The following is a 14,722-nucleotide window of genomic DNA, read 5'->3' as shown; positions in this document are numbered from 1 at the left end:
CGGGAACGATGAAGTTGAAATTTTTGAGATAAAATTGTCTTCATTGAGAGAAAAATGTAAATTTAATTTTCAAATTGAGTTTAAAAATGTTTGGCAACACTGTGCTCAAAAATAATATCTTTTTAGAATTCCTTGGATGATTTCCTTTGAAAATGTGAAAACAGTATCTTTCTAAACTTAATATTTCCGGAGAGATAAGCAAAAGAAAAAAAGAGGTTTTGACAAAATCGGGTATTTTTCTTTAAAGTGGAGGCTCTCCCATTGATCGAGGGAATGCCCGATCCGTACCAAATTTTGGGTTTTAACTTTTTGACCGAAAACGAACAATCTGGCGAAATTTGGTTCAAATCCGTGAAGGTCGCTTACACGTTTGACCTTTTTCTCGGTCACCTGGCATGAAGTGACCCAAATTTATTCGAGACAAGATTTTTATACCAGCTAATAGAATAATATTTACTGAATATCGGCGTGTATTTTGGTCTTAATAAAACGGTAATGAATTTGAGTTATAGTTGCGAGAAATGATGAAATTGAGCCCATTTTATATAGAGGTGTCCAAGGATGGAAGAAGTCATTCACTCAAGTGAGCATTGCTGATTTACGATCATAAGCTGTCGAAGGCATAAAGATTACTACCACTAACGCTCAGCAGTGATCCAGAACTTTACTGATTCGCTCTCGCTGTTAGCTGTGCACGAACCAATCTCGAAAGAGAAATGATTCAAAAGGGATATGAAAAAATAGTGATTGAATCAGAACCGACACAATATCAAGACGAACGTAAGCGATGGGAATCGGTTTGAACTTGGTTCACTTACGCTCACTGATCGTTCAGTTTTAACTCAATGGTATTCACACTTCTGCTATTAAAATATATTGTAATTATTCTCCATATATTTCAAATATTCAAACACTTTCAAACACTTTGTAACTTATCAAGAAGTTACATAACTTATTGGAGCAAAATTAAAGCTGATTCAAACGATGATTGCAATCGTTTTCGGTTCATAAACGATTGAGAAGATGAAATGCAAAATAAAATCGGATCAGGTTCGCTCGCAATGATGCAAACTGCTATGAGAGCACGCTTGGTCTCTCTGAGTGAGCATATAAAAGGTGATGGTTGTGTGAGTTAAATCGGTGATTGAGTATCGATGACAACATTTTGATGCGATTTTTGACCATGCCTGGTGGTGTCTGTGTTTGTTAAATCCTACCGGCCGAAATAGCCAGCACAGAGATTAAATGCTTTTCAAAAACAGATAAAAGACCAGACAGAGACCGATGGATAACGTGTGACAACAGCTTGCTGCTGGCGCTAGTGTATCATTGAATCGTGCATATACATTAGCACCAGAAGCAAGTGGTTGTCACTCGAATACTAGCTATGTCAACACGATAGAATAGTTTCAGGGGTAACTGTCTCACACATTGGTAGTAGTGTAAATAGAGCACCATATGCTGAAATTAAAAACAAAATGCTGCAAGTGCTAGTGAACGAAAACTGATTTATATTTTCATATCAGAAGGGAATTTTTGTGTTCTTTCGTGATAAAAAGAAGAATTGTTAAAAAGAATAGAATTTTTCTGTGATACCATATTCACAGCTGTTTAGTTTCTGGAATAAGTAAACGTGATCATAATTGTGTGTTTTCCAAACCATCATCAAGAGCGGAAACGCGTAAGCGATTGCTGCTGGTTTTTTCAGCCTGGTTACGTGCCAGTGGAAAAACAGTGGTTTTGATGTTTATTGAACAAAATTTAGCAAATTACTTACATTTTTATGAAAATAGTTATAACACATTAAAGCTTATGAGTGCTACATTCGTTTCAGTACTGTTATATAGCGGCAAAGTTTTTATTTGAGAAAGCGCAGCAAGAAAAGGTAATGTATGCCGAATTTAGTAGCATGCTGGGAATACCCTCCCGTACCCTACGTAGCAACCAGTATCACGATAATAACATAATAGGAGAAATGAATGCCCCTTCACACCACTGAGAATGATAACTTTCGGTGAGAATATATTTTGATACACACTCGCTCTCACAAGCGCTTGTTGTTGGTGAGGCAGGTCTTTGTCGTAAGTCGGCTGGTTAAAGACAATACTTTATCAGCAACTTGAACAAAAGGGACAAACAGTAAAACCTTTAGAAAATGACTAGCTTGCTTTGATCCAAAGTCTGGCGTACAATATTATTTTGGTAACTACCAAACACTGCCGCTGCCGACACAGTGTGACATTATTAGAATTGAAAGAATATCGACATTTTTTTTTGAAGGATAAGATGAGGAAAAGCTTGTTTTATGTCAAATTTGCTGCAGGAATTAGTGCAGAAGAATGCAGCAGTGCGAGAATGCTGCAACATTCACAAGCACGGAACAGGCAAAACTCGGTCTTCCGGAGGAAAAAGCGCCAACAGGTAGAACGAGATCGCGAGGTGATGGAAGAACTGTACCGTGCTAACGATAAACGGAAGTTCTACGAGAAGCTAAACCGTTCGCATTCTAGAGAGCTATGTGCCGCAGGCCGATATGTGTCGGGACTCAGACGGTAATCTTCTCACGAACGTACATGAGGTAATCGAGAGGTGGAAGCAGTATTATGACCTTAACAGCGACCTTATTATGACCTTAGCACCTTAACAGCGATGCAGCTGAACATGAAGGTGACGATATGGCAATAGATCTTGGAGCACGTGCAGAAGATGACAGAATAACAGCCCCCGATATCCAGGAGCTAGCAGATGAGATCGGTCGGCTGAACCACAATAAAGCCAGCCGCTTTAGCTGATGATTTAGCTTTAGCTTTGGCCGATCAGCTACCCGGCGAGCTGCTGAAATACGGTGGTGACGCACTGACTGGAGCGCTGCACTGGGTCATTGGCAAGATTTGGGAGGACGAGCTACTACCGGAGGAGTGGACGGATGGCATCGTGTGTCCGATCTACAAAAAGGGCGACAAGTTGGATTGTTGTAATTACCGTGCAATCACGCTGTTGAACGCCGCCTACAAGGTACTCTTCCAACTTTTGTGTCGTCGATTATCACTATTTGCAAAGGAGTTCGTGAGGCAATATCAAGCGGGATTCATAGGTGCCCGTGCCACCACGGATCAGATCTTCGCGCTTCGGAAAGTGTTGCAGAAATGTCGCGAATACACGACCTATGACACGATCGATCGAGATCAGCTATGGCAGATTATGCACTACTACGGATTTCCGGATAAACTAACGCGATTGGTCAAAGCGACGATGTATCGAGTAATGTGTGTTGTTCGAGTATCAGGGGCAATCTCGAGTCCCTTTGAATCTCGAAGAGGGTTACAGCAAGATACGGGCTTTCATGTTTGCTGTTCAACATCGCTCTGGAGGGTGTGATAAGAAGAGCGGGGATAGACACGAGTAGCACAATATTCACGAAGTCCGTCCAGCTTCTTGGTTTCTCTGAAGACATTGACATCATTACACGCACCTTTGAGAGGATCGCGGAAACGTACATCGGACTGAAAGCTGAAGCCAAACGGATTGGACTTGTCATTAATGTATCGAAAACAAAATACATGAAAGGAAGAGGCTCTAGAGAAGTGAATGCTGACCTCCCTGCCCGGATTCATTTAGACGTTGACGAAATCGAGGAAGTAGAAGAGCTCATTAGATCGCGTGATAGATTGGAAGGTAGACCCGACGATGAGAAAGAAGCGTTCTGCGCGAGGCTGGAGGCAACGTACGACAGCTGCTCGTCACGGGGCATCAAGATCGCCATCGGAGATATGAACGCCCAGGTCTGTAGGGAAGAGATATATAGACCGGTGGTAGGACCCCATAACCTGCACAACGAAACAAACGATAACGGTCAACGATGTATAAACTTCGCAGCTTCCCGAGGCCTGGTGATCCGAAGCACCTTTTTCCCGCGCAAGGATATCCACAAAGCCACCTGGAGATCACCTGAGCAACGTACAATGAACCAAATTGAACACGTTCTCATAGAGGGCTGGTTTTTCTCTAACATCACGAACGTACGCTCCCGACGGGGTGCGGATATTGATTCTGCTCATTACCTAGTAGCAGTACATGTGCGCTCAAAGCTGTTCACCGTATACCGGACACATCAAATCCGCCCTCCTCGGCTGAACATCAGGCAGCTAGATAACCCACAAGTTGCCGAGAACTACGCGTGAGTACCGAATGAGGCACTGCCTTCTTCCGAGGAGTTAGGTGACGGTTGGGGCAGAATACCAACCATGGGGCCATCGGAGAGGCCGCTAGGTATTGAGCCTAGGAGTACACAAAATGATGGTTTGATTGTCACCGATAGCACAAGGTTTCGTATGGAATTATCAGGCGGGTTTCATGGGGGCTCGCGCAACTACAGGCCAAATTTTTACTATCCGACAGATCTTGCCGAATTGATTTCAAAGCAGCATACGAGACCCGCCCGAATAATAATGCCCGAACACGATTTTCCGGACAAACTGACGCGACTGATCAGAGCTACATTGGATCGAGTGATGTATTTCGTACGCATCTCTGGGACACTCTCGAGTCCCTTCGAGTCGCGGCGAGGGTTGAGACAAGGTGACGGTCTATCCTGCATGCTGTTCAACATCGCTCTTCAGGGGGTGATCCGACGAGCGGGCATCGAAACGAAAGCACGATCTACGTCAGACTGAAAGCGGAATCAAGGAGAATTGAGCTAAAAATAAATGCGTCGAAGACCAAAAACATGAATGGAAGAGGCTCAAAGGAAACAAACGCGCGCCTCCCACGGACGGTAACCGTTGACGGCGACGAACTAGAAGTGGTAGAGGAGTTCGTGTATTTGGGATTGCTGGTGACCGCGGACAACAACACTAGTAAGGAGATCCAGCGGCGCATCCAAGCGGGAAATTGGGCCTACTTTGCCCTTCGTAAAACGCTCCGATATTTGGCGGAGTACAAACTGAAAGCGGAGAGTGGCGAAGGCGTATGAATCACGAGCTACAGGCACTGCTTGGGGAGACTCCCATCGTACATCTAGCGAAAGTTAGCAGGACGACAGTGCGACGAAAATAGTCCTCTTCAACAACGGCACCAGGAATAGGGGGGCCCAACGAGCACGATGGCTCGACTAGGTCGAAAGCGATTTGCGACTTCTGAGACGACTAGGAAATTGGCGATGAGTGGCCCAAGACCGAGTTGAATGGAGGCGAGTGCTTGAAACAGCACGAGCCACCCCGGCTCTATGCTGCTGAAGAAGAAGGAGGAGGGTCCCCCTAGTTCCCGCAATGCCTAAATTTAATAAATTTATTCGTATAATTTTAATATAATCAATGTTCATTGAAACTAAACATTTAAGTATATAGTGACAGGTTTTGAAACAACTTAATTACTAAATTGTGTGTGTAACAAGCTAAAGAACAAGAACCTATGCTTTTTCGGCACAATCGCACCCCGCCAGATGGTACAGTTTGTTATTCTCTTTACGTATATCAAATGGCTTAAATCTTACACGCTTCAGAGTTTTTTAATCATCTGATAAACTAAGAAGCACGAAAACTTTGTTGAGCTGCATTACCTTTTCTTTCACCTCGTCGACAGTATGGATGAAATACATTACGAGTTTCCCAGCAACCCAAATCACCGTATAAGCCATCACTACCTGTTCACGCGCAAGCGCGAATCACCACAGGCACCAACAATAACAACAACAGCATCAAGACATCGAACCACCGCTGCGAAATTAGCCACACCTTTTTTTCGCGTTCTGCCATTTCACATGTTACGTACGAGGCGAGCAGCAGCAGCAGCAGCAGGGAAGAAGAAGATTTTTACGCTATATAACCAGTCCGCGCACTAGCGCGGCATTCAGTATTTTTCCACATTTCAATCTGTTAACATCAAGAAGAATAAATGGAGTAGTTTTTAGAGTAAACTAGTGTTTCCTTCACATCCTCTGAAGACGTCCTGGGAAGTAGCAGATGTATATACAGTCCACTCCACTGGCTTAGTGTTGCTGCAGCAGGCTTGCGGACCAAATCGTCCTTTTAAGGACAAGAAAGGTTTATTTTCTCCATCCTGTTATCCGCCGGTGCCTATGCAGAACACAAATGCAGCCCCCCACTGGTTGAGTGCTAGCTGTCGATGGACTTGCGGACCAAACCCGTCCTTTTCAGGATTAGAAAGAAGAGTAAATTGTTATCCGCAAGTGCTTGAACAGAATACTCGTTTTCCTGACGGCTCCTAGCTTGAGCGGCAACGTTCCTGTTCGGTCTTGTCAAGACATGTTGCTTATGCCGCAACAAGGCTAGGAAGCGATTTTGTTTCATCCCCCGTGAGCCTGGCACGGCTCCGACATGGTCCTTCGAACCGGATCGAAGGGACCGTTTGCGCGCTACTAAAAACGGAGTATGATGAGGATGTGGAGGGAAGGCTAGTAGCAAAAGTTGATAGTGATTAGTGAAAACCGAAAAGTTAAACAAATTTGTGTGAATCGAACAATTTAAATTAGACATTTGAGTGGAAAGTAAAGAAGAAAGTGCATAGTGAAAGGTTAATTCGCCATAATGTCTGTCTCCCGTACACCCAAGAGGTCCAACACGGACAGCGATGAGCTGCAGCTGCTCATTCACCAGCGCGGCCAGACAAAGGCAAAGTGACAAAAATTAACAACAATTTGGAAAACGCGGAAGATGATCCGTCGTTAATTAGTGTATCGCTACTAAAAGTGTACGGCAAGAAATTGGAAACACATTATGCCGAGTACACAGTAGTCCATCGTGAAGTGATGGAAAAAATCCCACCAACTAGAATAGAAGAACAAGACGAAAAGCTGGATGAGTTTGATGTTCTTCATACCGAAGCGCTCGATCGGCTAGAGCGTCTAGTGGAGAGTTTTGCCAAACCTGTTCCTACGGTTGCTCTCACTAGTGGTGCTGCCCCGGTGATCGTGCAAAATCATCCTTTGCGACCACCGGTACCTTCTTTCGACGGTCGAGTGGAAAATTGGCCGAAATTCAAGGCCATGTTTGAGGATCTTGTGATGAAAAGTGGCGATTCAGATGCCGTCAAACTGCATTACCTTGACAAAGCTCTGGTAGGTGATGCGGCCGGCTTAATTAACGCCAAGATGATACAAGATAACAACTTCAGCCAAGTTTGGAAACAGTTAAAAGAGCAGTTTGAGAACAAACGTGTCATTGTGGATACACACGTTGAAGGTTTGATCCAGCTGAAACCGATGGCGAAAGGCAACTTCAAGGACCTGTTGGAGTTAACAAAGTCATGTGAACGGCATGTTGCAGCGTTGCAGTACCAGGGTCTGGCAGTGGATGAATTGTCTGGTGTTATCATTACGAAGCTGCTAATCTCCCGTTTGGACGATCGCACTCTACAGCTGTGGGAACGGAACCAAGCCCATGGTGAGTTACCAAAGTATGACGATACGTTGCTGTTTTTAAAAGGTGAGTGCCAAATTCTTGAGCGTTTTCAAAATTCTCGTCATCCTGTGGCGGCGAAGGAGCCTTCTTCTAAGCCAATGAAGCCTGTGAATCAAAAGGTCCATACTGTCACGTCCTCTAATTCTGAAAGTCAATGTAAGATTTGTGGTGAAATGCATCGTCATTTTGAGTGCCCCGTTTTTGCCAAGATGCATGTTTCAGACCGCAAAACCAAAGTAAAGCAATTAAGAATTTGTTTTAATTGCCTCCGACCGGGCCACTGTGCCAAAGATTGTTCTTCCAAGCGTACTTGTTCGAAATGTCAAAGACGACACCATACCCTCCTTCACGAAGATTTCCAAGCAAAACCCTCCGAGACGGAAACCCTTTCTGAAAAGGAATCTTGTAGTATCGTCGCCGAAGCTAGTGCAAGTCCCAATGTTTTTCCTTCAACAAGCGCCACGCCATGTTCCTGCAATCATTCATATACTGTAAAAACCGCGATGCTGTTAACTGCCGTTGTGAGCCTCGAGAGTGCCGATAGTCAATCAATTCCTTGTCGAGTGATGTTAGATAGCGGCTCTCAAGTCTCCTTTCTGTCTGAAGCGATTGCCAACCGATTGATGATTTCCCGTGAGCCGGTGTACGTGCCTATTACCGGAATTGGTGGAGCGAAGATTTATGCAAGGGAAAAGCTAACAGTAAAAATCTACTCTCGGTGTTCCAATTTTTCTACTGATGTGGAATGCCTTGTGGTACCAAAAGTAACCAGTATTATTCCTTCCGTTAAGATAGATGTTTCGTCGTGGCCAATTCCCGCTGGATTGCAGTTGGCAGATCCCACCTTCCATGTGCATAGTAAAATCGACATGTTGATCGGTGCTTCGAAGTTTTTCACACTGTTGAAATCCGGTCAAATTTTTCTTGATGATGGTCTTCCCGAGCTCCATGAAACTCATCTGGGTTGGGTTTTCTCTGGCGAATTCCACACAGAAACCTCCAATGCTGTTTTAGCTCACACTGCATCACTAGGTACTCTTAATGATACAATTAGTCGTTTTTGGGAAGTTGAGGATATTTCGCTGCCTACAAAGGAGAAAGATGAATTAGATACGTGTGAGGAAATTTTTCGATCTACCCATCGGCGTACGTCAACCGGACGATACATAGTCACGCTCCCTTTCCATGAAGATATTTCCATGCTGCAGGACAACCGATCTGTCGCTCTTCGCCGTTTTCTGATGCTTGAAAGACGATTCAAAAGGGATTCTACCTTGAAAAAACTTTATTCAGAGTTTATTGCTGAGTACGAGGCATTAGGTCATTGTCAAGAAGTAGATGAAGCCAATGATGATACTTCTCAAGGGCGTTATTATTTGCCTCACCATGCAGTACTGCGACCAACCAGTTCGACAACGAAGTTAAGGGTAGTGTTTAATGCTTCAGCCAAGCCCTATCAAGCAGCCAAGTCTTTAAATGAGGTCCTTCATGTCGGTGGTGTTGTTCAAAGCGATATATTCAGTATCCTTCTCCGATTTCGCTTACATGTCGTCGTGTTTACCGCTGACATAGCCAAAATGTATCGGCAGGTATTAGTTGCTGCATGTCATACTCCATTCCAAAGGATTTTTTGGCGCACGGAATCCAACCAGCGATTACGAGTTTTGGAGCTGCAGACTGTGACGTACGGGACAGCTTCAGCCCCCTTTCTTGCCACCAGAAGCCTGGTCCAGTTGTGCAACGATGAGGGTGATCGATTTCCGCTTGCGTCCAAAATTATCTTAGAAGATTGTTATGTCGACGATATCCTTTCTGGATCCACGAGCGTCGAAGAAGCCGTAGAAGCACAGCGTCAGTTGCAAGAGATGCTTCAGCTTGGTGGATTTCCCATCCACAAGTGGAGTTCAAATTGTTCGAAATTGCTGAGCCAAGTCCCTGAAGAAAATAGGGAGAAATTAGTACGACTGGATTGTCCAACCAACAGCGAAGTAATCAAAACCCTGGGACTCACCTGGAGTCCACAATCAGATGAATTTCTTTTCGTTACGAAGACCTCGGCCGACCCACATGAATTATTCACCAAGAGAAAGGTATTTTCGGAAATTGGAAGGTTGTTCGATCCGTTGGGTTTAGTCTCTCCCATCGTAGTAGTGGCAAAGATTCTTATGCAAAAATTGTGGACCGCTGGCCTATCCTGGGATAAGAATCTTGAAGGAGAACTGCTTGTTTCCTGGTTGAAGTTTCGAGATACTCTGCCACAAATGAATGAAATGACGGTCCCTCGACGTGTTATTTTTCCCAACTTCGTTACTATGGAGATCCATGGATTTTCGGATGCCTCGATTGCTGCGTGCGGAGCGGTTTTATATGTTCGAAGTATTTTTTCCGATGGAAGCGCCGCATTGCGACTGTTATGTAGTAAATCGAAAGTCGCCCCAATAGCAGAATTAAGTATTCCTCGCAAAGAGTTGTTAGCAGCTCGCCTGTTATCCAGACTGATGGTGAAGGTAATCGATACCATAAAGGTAAATTTCGACGACGTTGTTCTCTGGTCTGATAGCCAGATTGTGCTAGCTTGGTTACGCAAACCATTACCAACCCTCCAAGTGTTTGTTCGCAACCGAGTGACTGAGATTATCAATGAAACACAGAATTACACTTGGAAATATGTTCCGACTAAGGAAAATCCCGCGGATATTGTGTCAAGAGGATCGTTGCCTAAAGCCTTACTATCCAATGATTTGTGGTGGAAGGGTCCTCTTTTCTTGCAATCAATAAACTACGAAATTGAATCTCCTGATCCGATATCGGATGATGAATTGCCTGAGATGAAAACGACTGCCTTTATTTCTGCAGTCACCTATAATGTTGATGATCTTCCCGTTTTCGCCAAATTTAGCTCCTTTCGTAAACTGCAAAGGGTAATCGCATATGTTCTACGTTTCATCTCTAACTGCAAAATTAAGAATTGTAATCTCCGCAATCTGAAACGTCACCTCACTGTTTCTGAATTCCGAGAATCGATGATTGTGATCATCAAGGTGGTGCAGCATGAAATCTTAGGAGACGAAATTAGCCGTATTGAAAACAACGAACCGTGTAAAAGAATTGGTTCGCTGAACCCAGTGTACCAGGACGGACTGCTCAGAGTAGGTGGTAGACTAAAAAAATCGTCTATATCAATCATGGCCAAACATCCATACATTTTGCCGAGGCACCCGATTGTCGATCTGTTAATACGCGCTTACCATATTGAAAACTTACACGTTGGACCATCGAGTCTACTAGTAATAATTCGAGGACGGTATTGGTTACTGGAAGGTAGATCTGCTGTAAGGAAAATCACCAGGAGTTGCGTCACCTGTTTTCGTGCCAAACCAACAAAGGCAAGCCAACAAATGGGGAATTTGCCATCTTGTCGCGTGACACCTGCATTTCCATTTGAAGTGACTGGAGTGGATTACGCAGGCCCCATATATGTCAAGAAAGGCCAACGGAAGTCGATTTTAGAGAAGGCATATATTGCCATATTCGTGTGCATGGTTACTCGAGCTGTGCACTTGGAACTAGTGTCGAACATGACCACCGATGCATTTATTGGTGCATTGCACAGATTTACCAGCAGAAGAGGGCAGCCCCGTGAAATACACTCAGATAATGGTTCCAATTTTCAGGGTGCTAAAGCGGAACTGAACGAGCTGTACAGAATGTTTCGATCTCAATATAGTGTCGATAAAATTGAGGGTTTTTGTCAACCAAAGGAGATAGCTTGGTATTTTATTCCTCCTGAGGCTCCGAACTTTGGTGGTCTTTGGGAGGCGGCCGTAAAGAGTGCTAAATATCACTTGAAGCGAACTTTGAAAGATACTCATTTGACTTTCGAGGAATACGGGACAGTTTTGACACAGGTTGAGGCTATATTGAATTCCCGACCACTTTATGCTACGTCACCTGATGCTGACGCCCCCGAGGTATGTACACCTGGACACATTTTACTTGGACGAGCGATTACCGCCATCCCGGAACCAAGTTACCAGAATGTTCCTGTCAACCGTCTTGATCGTTGGCAGTTTGTACAAAGACTACGAGACGAATTTTGGAAGAAATGGAAAAATAACTACTTGCAAACTTTACAACAACGAACCAAGGACCAAATAAGGAAGAATAATCTACAGCCAGGAATGATAGTGCTTCTGGAAGACCAAAATTTGCCACCAATGAGCTGGAAATTGGGAAGGATTATGCGGACATATCCAGGTTCCGATGGACTGGTTCGTACAGTCGACGTCATGGTGGGTAACACTGTTTACAAGCGACCAGTATCAAGGATTGCAGTGCTTCCCATCGAGGATAATATTCAACTATTCGAGAATTGTTCCGAGAATGCTTCTCAGCCCGGGGGAGAATGTTCACGCGCAAGCGCGAATCACCACAGGCACCAACAATAACAACAACAGCATCAAGACATCGAACCACCGCTGCGAAATTAGCCACACCTTTTTTTCGCGTTCTGCCATTTCACATGTTACGTACGAGGCGAGCAGCAGCAGCAGCAGCAGGGAAGAAGAAGATTTTTACGCTATATAACCAGTCCGCGCACTAGCGCGGCATTCAGTATTTTTCCACATTTCAATCTGTTAACATCAAGAAGAATAAATGGAGTAGTTTTTAGAGTAAACTAGTGTTTCCTTCACATCCTCTGAAGACGTCCTGGGAAGTAGCAGATGTATATACAGTCCACTCCACTGGCTTAGTGTTGCTGCAGCAGGCTTGCGGACCAAATCGTCCTTTTAAGGACAAGAAAGGTTTATTTTCTCCATCCTGTTATCCGCCGGTGCCTATGCAGAACACAAATGCAGCCCCCCACTGGTTGAGTGCTAGCTGTCGATGGACTTGCGGACCAAACCCGTCCTTTTCAGGATTAGAAAGAAGAGTAAATTGTTATCCGCAAGTGCTTGAACAGAACACTCGTTTTCCTGACGGCTCCTAGCTTGAGCGGCAACGTTCCTGTTCGGTCTTGTCAAGACATGTTGCTTATGCCGCAACAAGGCTAGGAAGCGATTTTGTTTCATCCCCCGTGAGCCTGGCACGGCTCCGACACTACCGACCATTGCATTATTTAATATACACCTTCTTTTCACCGACGTCACGTGGTCGAACAACAGCTAACAGCCAACACACATGTGTCTTTATTACCACATTGCGGCGGTTGAATACGATTAAAATGAATAAACACCACCGCACTCGTTCCAACACCAAAAATTTGACCGAAACAACCACGTGGTCGTGTTCGTGCAAAACGAAAAAGTGGGTTTGTTCGATTACGTTCGTTGCTGAAATTCAAACTGGTTACAGCAGAAGAAATCTAACGTTTCGACAATGATCTACGCTAAACCAATAAAAAAAATCGATTCAATTAAATACTAAAGTCTGCGCATGGAATATTTGTAAATTCAACATTATATTGCTGATTGCAAGGAAAATTGTACAGTGGACCCCCGTTCGATTGAACGATACCTCATGCAAACTAACGGGGTTACTTTTTAATTTGAACAACTGGTAACCCGCAATATGCTGAAACCTGTGTGAACTGGCTGCCCTGCTCTTTGTTATTGTTTTGGTGGTTTGTTTTAGTTGGCAGTTGCAAGTGCGAATATTGCATTTACCGATCGGATTTCTATCTTAATCGTTAGGAAAACGAAATGTGAAACCGATTAAACACGCTAGGTCAGTACAAACAAATCGTGTTTATGTGCATTGTCCGCATAAACAAATGATGTCATGTTGAGAATGACATTTGAACCATTTTTAATTTGCACGTCGTGCAAACCAAGGGGGTTCAAATTAAAAAGTGTTCAGATTAAAAATGGTCAAACGAACGGGGGTCCACGGTACCAAATCCAAAGTGCGATATCGCTCATAAAAGTGCTATTTTGCATTAAATCGTTTCGGTATCTTCGGCGCACTTTTTTGTTATATTCCAAGCAATAAGTGCGCCAAAGAGACCGAAACGATTTAATGCAAAATAGCACTTTTAGGAGCGATATCGCACTTTGGATGGTACAATTTTCCTTGCAATTGACAATAGAAACTCCGAAATCCAAATCCTCATTAAAAACAGCTGCGTACTTGCTTAAGTAATAGCTGCGTACTGGCAGCGGTTCGCTTTTTGACTTTAAAAAAATGGCGAAACACACAGCATATGCTGTCACTTTGTAAAGCTGGCTGTATGAAAACGTCATTCCTTGTTTTGTATTTCTACGTTTTGTATTGGGACTCTCCTCCACTCTCCAGTAGATTTTGCAGTTTTAGGGCTTAAATGACGCTTTTCGATCATTTGTTATAATTTGCTTGAATTCCTCGTGCATTCACCACATAATCACGGTAAGTTGCAATCAATACGTGTGATAAAATTGCTAAAAACAAGGATTTCTCAACAGCATTTTCTAAACGTCAACAATGGATTTTCAAAACCGTGCTGGTGGCAAAACCGGCGGAGGCGGTGTCGCTTCCTGGTCGGAAAGCAACCGCGATCGCCGAGAACGTCTGCGACAGCTCGCCCTGGAAACCATCGATCTGAACAAGGATCCCTACTTCATGAAAAACCATCTCGGTTCGTATGAATGCAAGCTCTGTCTAACGCTGCACAACAATGAGGGCAGCTATCTGGCGCACACGCAGGGCAAAAAGCATCAAGCTAATTTGGCTCGTCGTGCTGCCAAGGAGGCAAAAGAGGCTCCCTCGAGCATGCAACCGGAAAAACCCCGAGTCGAACCGAAAAAGTTTGTCAAAATTGGACGTCCCGGTTACCGGGTGACGAAACAGCGCGATCCGGACAATCACCAGCAATCGCTGCTGTTCCAAATCGACTACCCGGAGATAACGGACGGCATCATTCCCCGCCACCGGTTCATGTCCGCCTACGAGCAAAAAATCGAACCCCCGGATCGCAAATGGCAGTACCTTTTGTTCGCTGCCGAACCGTACGAAACCATCGCGTTCAAGGTACCCTCGCGGGAGGTCGAGAAAACGGAGGGCAAATTTTGGACCCACTGGAACAAGGATACCAAACAGTTTTTCCTACAGTTTTCCTTCAAACTGGAACCGAAGATTATTCCGCCACCGCCGCCCAATATGCGCATTCCATTGCCGGGCAGGCCGATTTTTAACTCCATTCCCGCAACGTGGGATTAGATTAAGACAGGTGGAATTACTAAACCGAATATGATACGGAATTTCTCTATCAGTAAATAGTTTTGCTTTTTCAGTCACACAAGTCACAAACTCCTTGATAAATAGTCGAT

At 44.3% G+C, this 14,722-nt stretch overlaps 2 protein-coding genes across 2 annotated transcripts; both read left to right on the top strand.

Moving 5' to 3' along the window:
• The first annotated feature begins 6,766 nt into the window (after positions 1 to 6,766).
• On the top strand, positions 6,767 to 11,866 carry LOC128733780 (uncharacterized). Its single transcript, XM_053827571.1, has one exon. It carries the CDS (start codon positions 6,767 to 6,769, stop codon positions 11,864 to 11,866), a length of 5,100 nt encoding a protein of 1,699 aa, XP_053683546.1.
• A 1,811-nt stretch (positions 11,867 to 13,677) lies between these two features.
• On the top strand, positions 13,678 to 14,645 carry LOC128737490 (splicing factor 3A subunit 2). Its single transcript, XM_053832132.1, has 2 exons — positions 13,678 to 13,802; positions 13,859 to 14,645. Exon 2 carries the CDS (start codon positions 13,878 to 13,880, stop codon positions 14,610 to 14,612), a length of 735 nt encoding a protein of 244 aa, XP_053688107.1. The 5' UTR covers positions 13,678 to 13,802; positions 13,859 to 13,877; the 3' UTR covers positions 14,613 to 14,645.
• Positions 14,646 to 14,722: the final 77 nt, after the last annotated feature.

This window comes from Sabethes cyaneus, chromosome 2, assembly GCF_943734655.1.
Source record: "Sabethes cyaneus chromosome 2, idSabCyanKW18_F2, whole genome shotgun sequence".
NCBI classification, from domain to species: domain Eukaryota; kingdom Metazoa; phylum Arthropoda; class Insecta; order Diptera; family Culicidae; genus Sabethes; species Sabethes cyaneus.
Note: the sequence above shows the minus strand (reverse complement) of the source record. Positions and strands in the feature narration are given on the sequence as shown.